Source organism: Terrapene carolina, unplaced genomic scaffold (assembly GCF_002925995.2).
Source record: "Terrapene carolina triunguis isolate 2854851 unplaced genomic scaffold, T_m_triunguis-2.0 Scaffold33392, whole genome shotgun sequence".
In the NCBI taxonomy this organism is placed as follows: Eukaryota; Metazoa; Chordata; order Testudines; family Emydidae; genus Terrapene; species Terrapene triunguis.
In genome coordinates, this window is record NW_020697743.1 from 2,792,227 (window position 1) to 2,809,001 (window position 16,775).

The window sequence follows — 16,775 nt, forward strand, 5'->3', positions numbered from 1 at the left end:
TGCACTGGTATGAGGGTCGATTTCTTTTCGTTCACTAACAGGCCCAGGTCGTGACTGGTGGAACGCACCAGATCAAGAGACTGTTCTGCACTTGATCCCGCGACCTGCCCTTGATGAGCCAATCGTTGAGATAAGGATAGACCTGGGCCCCCCCGATGCCTCAAGTAAGCGACTATTGGGGCCAGGCATTTTGTAAATACTCGCGGTGCCAAGGAGAGGCCAAGGGGAAGCGCAGTGAATTGGAGCCAATGAGAGGATGGAAACCAGGAGGGCAGTGCTGGCGATCTGTGGTGGTGAACCGCTGACCTGGGCTAATGCGGAAACCAGGGACTCGGCGACAAGGAGTTCTGCTTCAGCTCCAGAAACCGGCAGCATTCACTCGCCTTCTGGGAGGCTTTCATGGCTGGCTTTCTCTCGTAGAGAGCCTTTGCTGGGTCCATCGCCACACACGATGTCCTTTGCTTTCTCAGTGCTGGGAGCGGGGAAGGCATTAACTCCGCCATAAGTCTGGGTCCCCTACCGCTCCCTGGAATCAGTGGCAGATCCCTTGGGGGGGTAGGAGGTCTCCTCAGGGACATGTCCCCCTGGGGCTCTGACATGGGCCAGTGGCCAAAACAGGGTCCTTTATCCAATGCCCCATGGTCCATCTTGCTCAGTGCTGGTTCCTGCTTTTTAGACTTCTTCTTGGGGATCGGTGCCGGGTCGAGCCCGGTGCCAGGGGTGCACTACACACCGAGCCCAAAGTGCTGGGAGTTGCATCCAGCTAGGACAGCTCTGAGGCTGGAGAGCAGCCTCCATGAGGAAGGCCTTCAAACGAATGTCGCATTCTTTCTGTGTCTTGGGACAAAAGTGCTTACAGATGTAACACTTTTCTTTTACCTGGGATTCCCCCAGGCACTTCAGACAGCTGCCATGCAGGTCACTAACAGGCAGGGCTTAAAACCCGGTGACCGGGGCATGCCCTGCCTGGGGCAAAGTCCCCACCGGGACCCTTACGGACTAACTGCAGTACTTAACGGCTACTTACTAACTAATCTACATTAAACAAAACTATTTACAGCTGTAACTCAAAGGGAAAGAACCACTGACCACCTGCGAGGCACTTGGACCACCAGCACAGGCGGCAAGAAGGAACTGAGAGGGCGTAGGGCTGGTGGCGCCTGATGTACCGATGCATGAGCGTGGCACTCCAGAAGGCACCACAGCCAACCCTACGGATATAGCTAAGGCAAAACTCTCTGACAACTGTGCATGTGGATGCGCACACACCCAGAATGGAATCGACGTGAGCAAGCACTCAAAGAACCACCAATGAGATTAAGGCTAATTCAGAGCTGTGCCGGCATAAGGCCATACTTTGCATTTCAGATCAGAGTTCAATAATCCTCCTCCACTCTTTCAAAATTCACAGTGACCGAATATATGTACACACATTACATACAGAGGTAACAGTTCAACTGTGTTGTATCTGAGTTTGGTGGGAGCCTGTAAAGTGTACCCACCCCCCCATCCAACCAACCAACCTCTTCTCCAACCCATTCACTGTGATGTCGATTTGGCAGTGGAAAGCCTCATTTCATGCAAATTGTGGGATAATCGGAATAGAAAAATTATAAGATGCTCATTGTAAGACAGCTACCTTGATGTCACTGCAGCCCCTTTCGCAGTTAAGAATCCAAATTGGATGCAAAGGCAAATTGATTAAAAATACATCTTTTAAGCTACTTGGGTAGCAAAGCTCCAGTGCAAGAGACTGTCACCAAAATTTAAATATCACTCCAACAAACATTTGCAAACTAGCCCCAGGAACTGGGATTTACAGTTTGGAGTTATACAATACTGTACAATAGTCATTGGTCGTTAGTATTCAATTATCCATATACTTGTACATGTTAATTTTTGTTTCTTTTTTAAAGAGATGAGAAACAGTGCAGTGAGCTGTGTTCTCACACTGGGTTCTCAACTAGGCTTGCACCAGCCAATGCACACACAGTGTACATCAAGTATATGATGTCCTAACTATACACACTGGTTGGTTCTTTGCATACATAGCTATGTGCATGCAGGCTTCTAAAAATCAAGTTCTCAGACATGCAACATAAGTATCCCACTGTCAGCATAAGCACAGGAAATGCTTTCAAGAGGATAGCTAACAATATAACATTGACTCAGTTAAAACAGACAAATCAAAGCAGAGTAAACGGTTTTGTGCTCACATTTCAAGTTTCGGAATAAATGACTGTCAACATTTTTTCTAGTGTGGTATTTATAACGCCAATGGAAGGCACATTCCACTGGGAAAAAAAATACGAGTAAAAGCTGAAATTCACAGAGTAGGAAAATAAACGCTAGTCATAGTTGTGCCTTTCAAAAGTTCATAATAAATAACAAAAAGTTAGAATGTGCAGTCCTTATATTAAAGCTAAGATTTATTTCCAGGTTCATGATATGCATTAAAAAAATAATAATAAAATAAAAAAAAAAAATCAAGAACAACCCTGGCTGACTTTCCCATAACTGGGAGCTTTTTGGCTAAGCAACTGTCAATTCATTGTAAGGAACACAGGTATTGTCAGAAAATATTTTAATTATTTACAGAATGATTATCTGAATGATTACACAAAATACAGATGAAAATGTACACCTCTTATAGATTCAACAAAAAGATATGCTGAGCAAATTCACTGCTGATAATATAACTAAAGCACTTAGAATAAGGCGACGGCACCAAACATCAAAATCAAATCATATAACTATTGAAAATATAAAGTACAAATTGAGGTTGTGTGTTTCTTTTAAAGAAAAATAAAAAAATCAGTGGATTTGGAATGGCTTACGCTTTTGATACCATTACGCCAAAAATCAGTGGACATCATTAAAGTTATTTCTATTTCACCATATTTAAACCGGAATGGAAAGATCTGTTCTCAGGCTAAGATTCTGAAGCACTGAGCAGCTGTTTTCTGAGTGCATCTGTGTATGTTTTGGATTCTGCATCTTACAAAATGTATCACCCACTTCTGAGTGTATGATTTCAAACTGTGCTGAAATCATGCAAAAATCTTTCCTAAATCCTAGAGATAAGAAATTCAGACTAACAATACTCCACTCCATTTTGCTGCACATACATTTTGAAAATCCCGTACAGATGAAGTTTTAGAAAAGGGATTTTGATCCCTGGTTTTCAAACTCTGACCATGCATCACTCAACTCCATGAAGATCATTTTGGCATACTGTTCATAAGGCTGTCCTGTGGCCTGTAAACAAACAGAGCAGGTATTAGAAGCTTACTGCAGAAGTCTAAAGAATGTGAAGAGTTGCAGCAGGGCTTGAGAAAAAACTGCATTTTACTAACAGTGAAATTCACACACAGTCTCTTGTTTAGCCTCTTTCTGTTTACTTTTATTTGTTATACAGTGCTGTAAGTTTGTGTGGCTTTTTCATCCAGAACTTGTAATTCCCTTTTCCCCCAAGTCCCCATATATACCAAAGTCAGAGTTTAAATGGCACTGAGGGATTATAATTTGCCTGCATCGCTTCAAATTTTTAGTCTAATCTGCTCAGTGTAACTGAAGTCGTACTAAAGTTTCCATCTTGTATTAAAGGAGTTAATAGCTAATGATCTTCATTTTCAGCAAGTGGCTCTTTAAAAATGAAATAAAAACTAATTTAGGTAGAAACTACTGCACGGCAGCTCTTACATTAGTACCCCACAATGCAACTGAAGAGCGATTTCCAAGAACGCTGTTAAATTCTTTTATGCTGGAGTCCGACTTTCCTAGTTGAACATGCACTGCTGACTATGAACACTCCTAGGCTTTTTACCCTCAAAGAAATACACCAAGTCATGGAGGAAGTTCTGCTGTCGCAGCACAGACCTCAATCTAAATTGGTCTGGGGAACCAGTGCGTGCACAGCAATACTGCAGATACACCACCTGCTCCATTTTAACTCATCCTGGCTCAGATGGGCATAAACACGAGGCCCCGTGTATTCTGCAACCCCAGACGTTGCTGCGGGATTATGCTCCAGAATCGGAGTTTTCTTTTTTTAAAAATTCCTTAATTCTTGCTCTCGTTGTTAGAAAAGAATGAAAATGTGAACCAAGTGCAAGAGATGCAATGTTATCTTCCTACATCTGTACACAGCCACGAACAGGAGGCCTGAAAGGGGTGAACTGCCCTAATATTTTTACAGGAGTCAAGTAAAAGAGGGGTAGCCGTGTTAGTCTGAATCTGTATAAAGCAACAGAGGGTCCTGTAGCACCTTTAAGACTAACAGAAGTATTGGAGCATAAGCTTTCGTGGGCGAATGCCCACTTCATCAGACGCAAGTAATGGAAATCTCCAGAGGCAGGTATAAATCAGCATGGAGATAACGAGGTTAGTTCAATCAGGGAGGGTGAGGTGCTCTGCTAGCAGTTGAGGTGTGAACACCAAGGGAGGAGAAACTGCTTCTGTAGTTGGATAGCCATTCACAGTCTTTGTTTAATCCTGATCTGATGGTGTCAAATTTGCAAATGAACTGGAACTCAGCAGTTTCTCTTTGGAGTCTGATCCTGAAGTTTTTTTGCTGTAAGATGGCTACCTTAACATCTGCTATTGTGTGGCCAGGGAGGTTGAAGTGTTCTCCTACAGGTTTTTGTATATTACCATTCCTGATATCTGACTTGTGTCCATTTATCCTCTTGCGTGGTGACTGTCCAGTTTGGCCAATGTACATAGCAGAGGGGCGTTGCTGGCACATGATGGCATATCTAACATTGGTGGACGTGCAGGTGAATGAGCCGGTGATGATGGAGCTGATCTGGTTAGGTCCTGTGATGGTGTTGCTGGTGTAGAGCCTCTGTTGCTTTTTACAGGAGTGTTATTCTGACACTACAGATAATGTAGATATAATCACCATTTACATCGGCACTACTGTGCTTATTGGATTATTCTTTTTTTGTATTTTTTTTTTTTTAATTGGAAGCTGCCACATAATTCCCACCAGGACCTTTCAGCAGATTTTATATCCAGTTTGCTGTGGCTTACATGGGACCATTGAAATCTCTGGGAGGCCTGGGAGTTGGAGGACCCTCCCCAAGACCCATTCAAGAAGTAGAGATTAAGCACCGATTACACTGATCTGCATTTTGGTTGGCAGATGTCCAGAACCTAACAGAACTCTGCTCCAGTAACTGGGCTTTTCTCAGACTGATCCGAGCGGGACCGAGACGAGCAGGAGTTCAGGTGAGGGCAGGACTCAGCCCCGGCTGCTCTGACACCTCATCACTGTGTTATGGATGAGGAGTAAGACTTGAATTCCTGTACTGCATGGTCTCATTGGTGTGCTAACTTCAGAAGACAACACAACAAACGGAAGGAAGGCAGAGCATGTGGCTGGCCAAGCACCCATGTAGCTGGGTCTAGTGAATGATAATATGAGTGGTGGTAAAAGTGCTTCTCAACCTTTGCATCTGAAGGGAATCCATTCCACTTCATTCCTCCTTCACCAAACAGGTGCTGATGGGTAAGGCAGCACTAAGCACTACTGTCCAGCCTAGCTGCTGGAGACCCTCTTCTCTCTCCTTTCCCTGGAGATCCTTATCTCCACAGTCTGATGCTGCCACCTTAGAAGTGCCAGAGTTCAACACAATAACCGTACAGCAGAAAAGTGGACTGAAAAAATGCCCAGAAACTAGCCTATTGTCCCTGCCAATATCAAACCCTTCCCCACCGAGCCTTGCCGTGCTTGCGCGGGTGTCTGTTCAAAAGCAGGAAGCTTAGCAGATTTTCCTTTTAGGATTGCAGAATTAATTTGTGTGACAAAGTTCCTCCTCTATCTTGGTGGGTCCTGCGCTTATTGGCGGATTTTCTTGCCTCAGAGATTCACCATGTGGGTTGGGGAACAGCCCAGAGACTTTCCCCTCTGGAAGAACCCACAGTCCAGGTCAATTGGGAGGTTTGGGGGGAACCCGGGCCCGCCCTCTACTCCGGGTTCCAGCCCAGGGCCCTGTGGACTGCAGCTGTCTATAGTGCCTCCTGTAACAGCTGCATGACAGCAACAACTCCCTGGGCTACTTCCCCATGGCCTCCTCCAAACACCTTCCTTATTCTCACCACAGGACCTTCCTCCTGGTGTCTAATAACGCTTGTGCTCCTCAGTCCTCCAGCACACCCTCACCCTCTCAGCTCCTTACGCCTCTTGCTCCCAGCGCCTCACACTCGCACCACAAACTGAAGTGAGCTCCTTTTTAAAACCCAGGTGCCCTGATTAGCCTGCCTTAATTGATTCTAGCAGCTTCTTAATCGGCTCCAGGTGTCCTAATTAGCCTGCCTGCCTTAACTGGTTCTAGCAGGTTCCTGATTACTCTAGTGCAGCCCCTGCTCTGGTCACTCAGGGAACAGAAAACTACTCATCCAGTGACCAGTATATTTGCCCTCTACCAGACTCCTGTACCCCACTGGTCTGGGTCTGTCACATTTGGTAATACCAGTTTGATAAATAGCCTTTAACATACCCAAGAAAACTACTCACCTTATCTGGATGAACCACAAGTACTGCCTTCCTATAGTACTTCTTTACTTGTTCAGGGGTAACTAGGTCTGCCATGCCAACTGGCTTCCACTTGTTCTCCCCTTCCCAGAGCACAGTGTGAAGAGTGGATATTAATGCTCTTATATTTCTCTCTTTTCCTTCAATCCAATCTAGAATCTGAAACAAAATTAGAAAAATTCAAATTGACTGCAGCTGCCTTAAATGGTGCTTCCAATTCGCTTGAAGATACTTTACTCTCCCATCATTGAAAACAAGACAATTGGACCTTGGGCTTCAAAAGTTTTGAGAGCACTTTACAAATATGATCTTAATCGTGCATCCAAATTCCACAGAGTGGACACCATGCTTAGCCTTGGAACCCAACAGTGATATATCAAGTCTGCTAGCCGAGGACCAGCATGTTTATATGTAGTTATTTATTTGGCTCTTTCTTAGATAGGAATCATTCCAAGAGAACTGAATTATTAACAAGTTAAGTGTAAAAACTGTATAATAGATGACAAGGAGTGATCTGAACAAAGTAACCATGGCAGAATATTCATTTTAGTTACACTAATTAATCCCATGGTAACACAGGTTGTCCATTCCAGTGCTAGAAATCTTGTTTTACTTGTAAATTTCAGGTAAGGATCTTAAGCTGTTTTGAGACTTGTACACTCATATGGCTTGCTTGAGTAAATTGAAGTTTTCTGTACTAGATTGCCCCTTGAACTACAATTGGCTAACAATGCCCTTTTCTTAGTTGATTTTATAGAATGATCTTTACATCAATCAATATAGAATCCTTATGGCAGTAAGGGGAGTCTCTCTAAATTGTAATATCACAGTATGGAATATCTCCCAGCTCCCCTACTAACACTGGTGATGGCAGGTAAAAGGCTCTATTTTTTATTTATAGTATTTTACATAAAAAAGCATTCAACCCAACCTATGGACACGAGTTGGAATATGCCATCAATACGCTGATTTCCCCACTTCCTCCCAGAGATTATTTCTATTAATATTGTTCAGAACTACGTACTTTATCCTCACAATGTTTTACAAAACTAAATAGTAAATGTTACCATTTAACCTTATCTGCAAGTAATGTACCAGGAAGAAATACAAAATCGGATCAGAATACACATGGGGGTGATGCCACCCTGGAGACTGGAAAGAGTAATTTTAATACAAGTTGAAATAGTCCATTTTCAGTGGATTTGATAAAGGGGCAGAGAGCCACTGGGAGGAGAATGAATGACCTGCCCTAAGAAAGTGATTCTCAAGTAGTTTTTGTTCTCCACAAGCCGTAATTTTGTATTATCAGACACAGCCATCACAGCACCATAGCCCTGAACCCCTTCGCTGAAAGAGCACTAGTGAAACTGCACTTGATTGGAGAAAAGGTAATAAAACAAGGCTCTAGCTGCCAAAGAGTGGACCTGACAGCAATGAAAACCTTTTGACCCAAGCTCTCCCAGTTTGGCACAGACCAGAAATGCACCCTCCCATCTTCTCCATAGTCAAAAAGTGAGTTGTGCTTGTCTAGCCAAGTCTGTACCAAGACGTGCTCTTTAATGAAATGGGAAACCCAGGCCCTTGTACTCCCTATGGGAGAAAATCCTGCATTAGATGTAAAACTTCAGTTCACACACATCAGGATTTTACTTGTTTGTATCTTGGTTTGTTTTCAGCTGAGTTCGTAATTATGTTCTTTAGAACTGTCCAGCTCTCTCACACTCTTCTCCCCCATATTCAATTTCTCCATGAGATTTTACCTAGTCATTTTCAAAGTCTCAAAATCCTTTTACAATCATTTCTTGTGAAACGGGCGTTAGATCTGTTCTAGGATTACCTTGTCCACCTCCCCTTCTGGATTAGGTGGCCTGTAACAGACTAGCCACAGCATAAGTTACCCTTTCTTTTTTTGCTCCTTTTTATCTTATCATACACTTGAGAGAGGAGTTTTACCACCATCTGCACTTCAAAGCATGCCAATACAGAACAAACCCTCTCTCCTGAGCAAATCATTGTCTTCTGTACTGATACCCCAGTTGTCCACTGTATCTTGGTTACACTAACCAATTAGGATATACATTCATGCATTAAGACCAGTAGGTTCCTCCGAGTTATTCCGCACATGGGTGGAAACACATGTAAACTTTTATTATCAATTTTTACCATCTTTGTATCCCTTCAAAAAGCAACAGAGGGTCCTGTGGCACCTTTAAGACTAACAGAAGTATTGGGAGCATAAGCTTTCGTGGGTAAGAACCTCACTTCTTCAGATGCAAGTATCCCTTCAGTTTCTCTTTTATCCTTCACTGTATCCTCCCCCACTCTACCATCAATAGTAGGAAGTAACAGAATTATGTTTATATTTGAATCAAAACAACGGTTTTTATTATTAAACATCAAACCTTTAATTTTAAGGGGTCCATGTCTTTAGACATTTCTTGCTTTCTCATCTCGGCAATTGTCTTGGTTCCTTTTTTGTCAGATTTAGCTGAAAATCCTTGATTAGATAATAGATCCTCAAAATCATTTTCTGAAACTTTTGGCTTTTGTCCTGTTAAAACAAAAAAGAAAAGAAAAAATAACGGAAGAAAATGCTTACTGGTACAGGATCATGACAGAGGTAACAAGTGTACCACACTATGGGTATGTCTACGCTGCACATTCACTGACAGCAGCATGTAGGGCAGAGGTGGGCAAACTACGGCCTGCGGGACCATCCTGCCTGGCCCGAGGTCCCGGCCGGGGAGCCTAGTCCCCAGCCCCTCCCCTGCAGCCATGCGGGCCGCGCTCTGGCCTGCCGCTCCCGCTGGGCAGCACAGCTGGCTCTGGCCGGGTGTCACCAGCAGCAGGAGGGGAGCGGGAGGGGGTTGGGTAAGGGAGCAGAGGATCCTGGGGGGCCATCAGGGAGGAGGGGGCGGTTGGATGGGGCGGAGGTTCTGGGGGGACGGTCAGGGGATGGGGAACAGGGAGGGTTGGGAGTGGGAGTCCTGGGGGGCCTGTCAGGGGGCTGGGATGTGGATGGGGTCGAGAGGGCAGTCAGGGGACAGGGAGGTTGGATAAGGGGGTGGGATCCCGGGGGGCAGTTAGGGGCGGGGGTCCCGGGAAGGGGCAGTCAGGGGACAAGGAGCAGGGGGTTGGATGGGTCGGAGGTTCTGAGGGGGGCAGTCAGGGGGTGGGAAGTGGGAGGGGGCGGATGGTGGGGGCCAGGCTGTTTGGGGAGGCACAGCCTTCCCTACCCAGCCCTCCATACAGTTGCGCAACCCCAATGTGGCCCTCGGGCCAAAAAGTTTGCCCACCGCTGATGTAGGGTGTGTGGGGTCACATGGCACAGCAAAGAGCAGGCTGTGTCCACACTGAGATGTGTAACTACACACAGCAGTGAAAGGCTCCAGCAGTGGGGAGCTACCAGAGCCTTTCCCCGCTGCCTCCCCCCTGCAAGAGCCTTTCCCCACTGCTGGAGCTGTTCCCTGCAGCAGGGAAAGACTCCAGCAGTGGCACATGACACTGCTAAAAACAGCCGTGTAGACAGGGGGAGGTACTGCTATGCCAATAGAGAATTGTGTAGAATCACAGAATCGTAGGACTGGAAGGGACCTCGAGAGCTCATCTAGTCCAGTCCCCTGCACGCTTGATCTAGACCATCCCGGACAGGTGTTTGTGGAATCTCCATCACTGGAGATGTTTAATAGCAGCTTAGACAATCTCCCTTGGCAATTTATTCCAGTGCTTAACTACCCTGACAGGAAGTATTTCCTAATGTCCAACCTAAATCTCCCTTGCTGCAATTTAAGCCCATTGCTTCTTGTCCTATCCTCAGAGGTTAACGAAAACAATTTTTCTCCCTCCTCCTTGTAACAATCTTTTATGTACTTGAAAACTGTTATGTCCCCTATCAGTCTTCTCTGCTTCAGACTAAACAAACCCAATTTTTGCAATATTCCCTCAGAGATCATGTTTTCTAGACCTTTTTATCATTTTTGTTGCTCTTCTCCGGACTTTCTCCAATTTGTCCACATCTTTCCTGGAATGTGGTGCCCAGAACTGGGCACAATACTCCAGTTGAGGCCTAATCAATGCGGAGTAGAGCGGAAAAATTACTTTGTGTGTCTTGCTTACAACTCTTCTGCTAATACATCCCAGAACTATGCTCGCTTTTTTTTTTTTGCAACGGTGTTACACTGTTGACTCATACTTAGCTTCTGGTCCACTATGACCCTCAGATCCCTTTCCGTGGTACTCCTTCCTAGGCAGTCATTTCCCATTTTGTATGTGTGCAACTGGTTGTTCCTTCCTAAGTGGAGTATTTTGCATTTCATTCTATTTACTTCAGATCATTTCTCCAGTTTTTCCAGATCATTTTGAATTTTAGTCCTATCCTCCTAAGCACTTGCAACCCCTCCCATCTTGGTATCATCCACAAACTTTATAAGTGTACTCTCTATACCATTATCTAAATCTCTGATGAGGATATTGAACAGAACCGGACCCAGAACTGATCCCTGCGGGATCCCACTCATTATGCAGTTCCAGCATAACTGTGAACCACTGATAACTACTCTCTGAGAACAGTTTTCTAACCAGTTATGAAGCCACCTTGTAGTAGCTCCATCTAAGTTGTATTTCCTAGTTTATGAGAAGGTCATGCGAGACAGTATCAAAAGCCTTACTAAAGTGAAGATATACCACATTTACTGCTTGCCCCCATCCACAAGGCTTGTTACCTTGTCAAAGAAAGCTATCAGGTTGGTTGGACACGATTTGTTCTTGACAAATCCATTATGACTGTTACTTATCACCTTATTATCTTCTAGATGTTTGCAAACTGATGGCTTAATTATTTGCTCCATTATCTTTCTAGGTACTGAAGTTAAGCTGACTGGTGTGTAATTCCCCAGATTGTCCTCATTGCTGTTTTTATAGATGGGCACTATATTTGCCCTTTTCCAGTCCTCTGGAATTTCTCCAGTCTTCCATGACTTTTTGAAGAGAATTGCTAATGGCTCAGATATCTCCTCAGTCAGCTCCTTGAGTATTCTAGCATGTATTTCATCAAGCCCTGGCGACTTCAAAACATCTTATTTGTTTAAGTAATTCTTAACTTGTTCTTTCCCTATTTTAGCCTCTGATCCTACCTCATTTTCACTGGCATTCACTATGTTAGATGTCCAATCACCACCAACCTTCTTGGTGAAAACCGAAACAAAAATATCATTTAGAACTTCTGCCATTTCCACATTTTCTATTATTGTTTTCTCCCCCTCATTGAGAAATGGGCCTACAGTGTCCTTGGTCGTCTTCTTGCTTCTAATGTATTTGTAGAATATTTTCTTGTTTTATGTCTCTAGCTAGCTTGATCTCGTTTTGTGCCTTGGTCTTTCTAATTCTGTCCCTTCATACTTGTGTTCTTTGTTTTTATTCATCCTTTGTAATTTGACAGAGGTTTCACTTTTTGTAGGACTCTTTTTGAGTTTCAGATCATTGAAGATCTCCTGGTTAAGCCAGGGTGGTCTCTTGCCATACTTCCTATCTTTCCTACGCGGTGAGGTAGTTTGCTATTTTACCCTTAATAATGTCTCTTTGAAAAACTGCCAGCTCTCTTAAAAACTGTTTTTCCCCTAACGCCATGTCTACACTAGCGAGCTTACCGATGCAGGTGTGCTGCTGTCGGATAGCTCGTGTAGCTGCTCTATATCCACCTCCAACGAGCAGCAGTAGTTACGGCGGTGGGAGAGCCTCTGTCCACACCAGCGCTTCTGTCGGTGTAACTTTATGTCACTCAGAGGGGTGTTTCACATATCTCAAGGGACCATTCAAGGTTAAGTGGGTTATAGCTTTTTCCCCCCCCTCCTTTCCTGCTCTATGACTGAAGAGGTGTTAACAGGCCACTTAACCTTGAATGGTCCCTTGAAATGTGTTAACTACTTATGCTAAACAATCTACCCCCTTGTACTTAGCTGTGGCACTCTGGGCTTTTTGACGCTTAGGGCTTGGCTACACTTGCGAGTTAGAACGCATTAAAGGATCCCAGGGCACACTAGCTCACTACCCGTCCACACTGGCAAGGCTCGTAGAGCACTCTGACTCCACAGCTAGAGCGCTGCTGGTACTCCACCTCGGCGAGAGGAATAACGTTTGCTGCGCCCCCGCTGGAGCTCCCCAGCGTCAGTGTGAACGAGGTGTTGCATTACTGCGCTCTGATCAGCCTCCGGAAACGTCCCATAATCCCCTTAAGTCAAGTGGCCACTCTTGTCATTGTTTTGGATATGCCCTTTCAAAGCTCCGTTTCTGACAGCTGGCTGCTTATCTGCTCCGAGACAAAGCAACCATTAGTGTGGAATGCTGTGTGTGAGAGAGAGGCGGGGGGAGGGGGGCTCCGCTGCTGTCTGAACTTACAAGACAGCATGCTGACATGCTCTCAGCCCCCCCCCAAACCCACTCTCTCCCCCACATAGACACAACACACTCCCTGTCACACCCCACCCCCACTTGAAAAGCACGTTGCAGCCACTTACATGCTGCTCTCTGTGGCCGTTGCAAGAGCTGCTAATGTGGTCATGCCAGTGTGCTGTCAGTGTGGACAGACTGCAGCGCTTTCCCTCCTGCGCTGTCCGAGGGCTGGTTTAACTCAATGCGCTCTACATCTGCAAGTGTAGCCATGCCCTTAATGAAGATACTACCTATGCCAATGGGAGGAGTTCTTCCATCAGTGTAGGTAATCCACCTCCCCGAGAGGTGGTAGCTAGGTTGATGGGAGAATTCTCCCATTGATCTAGAGCTGTCTACACCAGGGGTTAGGATGATTTAACTGCATTGCTTAGTGGCGTGGATTTTTCACACCCCTGAGTGACACAGTTATAACTGACCTAGTTTCCTAGTGTAAACCAGGCCTCTGTGTACATTTCCCAGATCTGAAGAGCTCTGTGTAAACTAAAAAGCTTGTCTCTCTCAACAACAGAAGCTGGTCCAATAAAAGATATTACCTCACCCACCTTGTGTCACTAATATCCTGGGACCAACACAGCTACAACAACAATGCATATTGACATGCTAATATCTATCAGGAACTGCTGGTAGGCAATGAGAGATATCTGAGAAGTGGACCTTTATCTGAACACAACTGCTTAAATGCCACTCATGTTATTGCTATTAGACCTCATTTAATAACAAAACAAAATATGAAGCCTGTAACATGACTAAAATAAGTTCTTCAGAACCTTTCAAAGCTTCTGTTTTCATAAAGCCCCAGAACCATGCTTGTAGAGACCACAAGGACTTCATACGCAACACACCATTATAACTATAATTCCAGGAAACAGAACTTACCAAAGCCTGGAGCTCGGATACCTCTCTCTTCTCGACCTCCAATAACACTGAAGTTCACGGTATAGTTGGGTTTACTCTGTGTGCTGGATTTAGCTTGCTGTGGTTGAGTGTGGGACTGCCACGAAGTACCTGTATTTTGTGGTTTCTTTGTCTGCCACTGATTCCCTCCTTTCTGGGATGGAGCTGACTTCTGACCAAACCCACCAGCTGGGAATCCACCACTGGAAGGACCTGGACAATAACAGTGCCTAATTTAGTTGCAATACATTTTAAAACGTTTTGACTACATAATACAGTCTCGCCCAAGTTCTGGTCTGATACCTACCCAAGTGATTTAATAAGAGACACCCTTCAATTTAAAGGAAATCTAATGTAGAGAACACGGGTGTCTGAAAGTGAAACTTAATGAGAACAGTTTCAGCAAAGTTAGAGACAATATCGCAGTTCTAGTCTGGAACCCACTACTGTGTGTCAGTTATTCCATCTCAAACCTCAACCACTTAACTGTCATTTTGTGACAACTGCTAACCCTGGTCTGATCAGTCACCACACAGTGCACTTCGGTGGATATATTCAACACAGAAAAATACATTAGGTTTTCACTGCCAACTATTTACATTTAAGTATTTACTAATTATTATGAGACGGATGCTGGGAAACTCCTCTCATACTCAAGAAAAAGTGGTGTGCTCTGAAGGCATCCCCAATAAAATCCATGCCCTCAAGCTTCCCTTTGTGTATTACTGTTTTTAAATAAAGAAGTCTTCACCAGATCGGGGAAATGGCTCTAAAGACTTTTAAAAAAACGTTAGTAACGGGCTGTAGACAAATACGGAGAAAATAACTGAACGAGGTCTGACAGCAGAGAAATTGCTTTAAGAACAACACTGAAGTACGATATATACACAAACCCAACACACTAAAATTATCTTGAATGATAAGCTAGCATTATCTCCCTAATTAAATCACAGACTAGATTTCTCTAGTACCTCCCATCTCTGCCTGGAGAGTGGAAAATATATTAGTCCTCTGTAGCTTCGCCAGCTACAACGGAAGGCCTGATCCTCCACTGGTTACACCGGCGTAAGCCCAGTGTAATGGAATCCAGCTCTAAGGCTTTAGTTTCAGCACTCAGCATGACAAGCCAGGGAATGATACTCCTGAGCCAAGCTCCACCCAGACTGCCTTTATTTGACTTCTCTTTCCTTCAGACACCATTTCTAGAAAGCGAGTTTCCTCGGCAACTGGCACGTGGCCAACAGAACACTTCCTGGCACAGGCCCATTCAACTGCAAAGTAGCTTGGTAGTTGAATTTAAATGCAGTATTATCGTCCAAATTCAGACTGGAAAGAGGAAGATCATGTTCTTTGGAGGAAAATTCCTTTAAACCTGCTACACCTCCATAAAGCAGATCTAAACCACTTCACACTGGAATAGGTGTAAGCCAAGCCTTAGACATCCAAACACAGGCAGGAATGCCCTTTACTTCACCATTTACCCCGTACCCCACCTCTACAAAAAGTTACAGTTGGGCTGTTTTGAGAAAAAAATCAGAACAGAAGGCCCTGCATGTATGGGTCTATTTGCAACTTTCTATATGACACTGTTTAAATTTGGCTAATTTTACAGACAGTACATTCAAGCATTGACAATATTCATAGTAAAGGCAATAGGAAAACACTTTGTTGTGAGAAACCTTATATGGTACATGAACACGCAGAAAGCTTCTAGTGACAACCATGCAAATTGCTTATATGGAATAATTGGACACCCTCTACTCTGGTTGTCACAAATAATTATGAGCTTTAATTTCTCCGACACAATCTCCCCACTACGCCCCACTGTGGTGGTTACAAGTGGCTGGCCAGCTCTTGCAGTCTGATCCTGAAAGCTGTGCACAGAGGGGCGCAGAGGTATTTTCTGCATTTGCAGCTTGCTTCTGCATCTCTTCAGATGATTGCCAATGAGAGGAAGGGGACAGAGGTGAAGGAGGGAGCTGATTTTGGTGGCCATACTGAATGGGAATTAGTAATGCTTGGTTTAGTTTTTATAGTAAGGGCGAAGTGCTAGCCCTGATGATCCTGTAGCGCAACAGGCCATAGAAGTTCCCTAAGCAGCTAGGCTGCGAATTCCCCAGCATAGACCTAAAGCCTCAGGTGATACTGGGCTGGGCTCTCTCTATGGTGCCACGTCTTCAGGCTGCAGCGCAAGAGGTGTGTCCAAAGCGCTTCTACATCCTGTTGCAACTCCCCCACTGGACTGGGCTGCACACTGGCATAGATTATGGTCTGACATAACCAGTGTAAAACTGGGGTAACGCCACTGTAGCTGATGGAATTACATCGGTGTAAATTGTATATTGGAGGACTGAATCAGGCTGACTAGGACATACTAAAGTGACAAAGCTATTAAGATAAAGGCGTGCATGACGACAGCCATATCATAGTTGTTTGGCACAGGGTAACCTAATGGGGATGGTATAAAATGAAAAACCAAGTGTTAGTTACATCAAAACTACTGAGATTATCTAGCAAAAATAATTTGTCAGATTTGCCATTGGCATGAAGTAAAGCAGGGGTAGGCAACCTTTCAGAAGTGGTGTGCCGAGTCTTCATTTATTCACTTTAATTTAAGGTTTCGCGTGCCAGTAATACATGTTAACGTTTTTTAGAAGGTGTCTCTCTATAAGTCTATATTATATAACTAAACTATTGTTGTATGTAAAGTAAACAAAGTTTTCAAAATGTTTAAGAAGCTTCCTTTAAAATTAAATTAAAATGCTGATCTTACGCCGCCAGCCTGCTCAGCCCACTTCCAGCCTGGGGTTCTGTTCACCTAGGCCTGCAGCGGGCTGAGCGGGGCGACTCGAGGTCAGGGCAGAGGGCTGGGGGGGGGGGGGGGGGGGGGGGGGGC

General features: G+C 44.5%; 1 protein-coding gene across 1 annotated transcript in view; it reads right to left on the reverse strand.

Moving 5' to 3' along the window:
• Positions 1-2,530: 2,530 nt before the first annotated feature.
• Positions 2,531-16,775, reverse strand: part of LOC113409452 (cyclin-G-associated kinase-like) — a 95,199-nt gene continuing 80,954 nt past the window's right edge. The window contains exons 25-28 of the mRNA XM_026663374.1: positions 13,862-14,092; positions 8,941-9,089; positions 6,521-6,697; positions 2,531-3,258 (exon numbers count right to left, since the gene is read on the reverse strand). Coding sequence (XP_026519159.1) covers positions 3,157-3,258; positions 6,521-6,697; positions 8,941-9,089; positions 13,862-14,092 — 659 coding nt within the window. The 3' untranslated portion in view covers positions 2,531-3,156. The remainder of the gene's footprint in view (positions 3,259-6,520; positions 6,698-8,940; positions 9,090-13,861; positions 14,093-16,775) is intronic.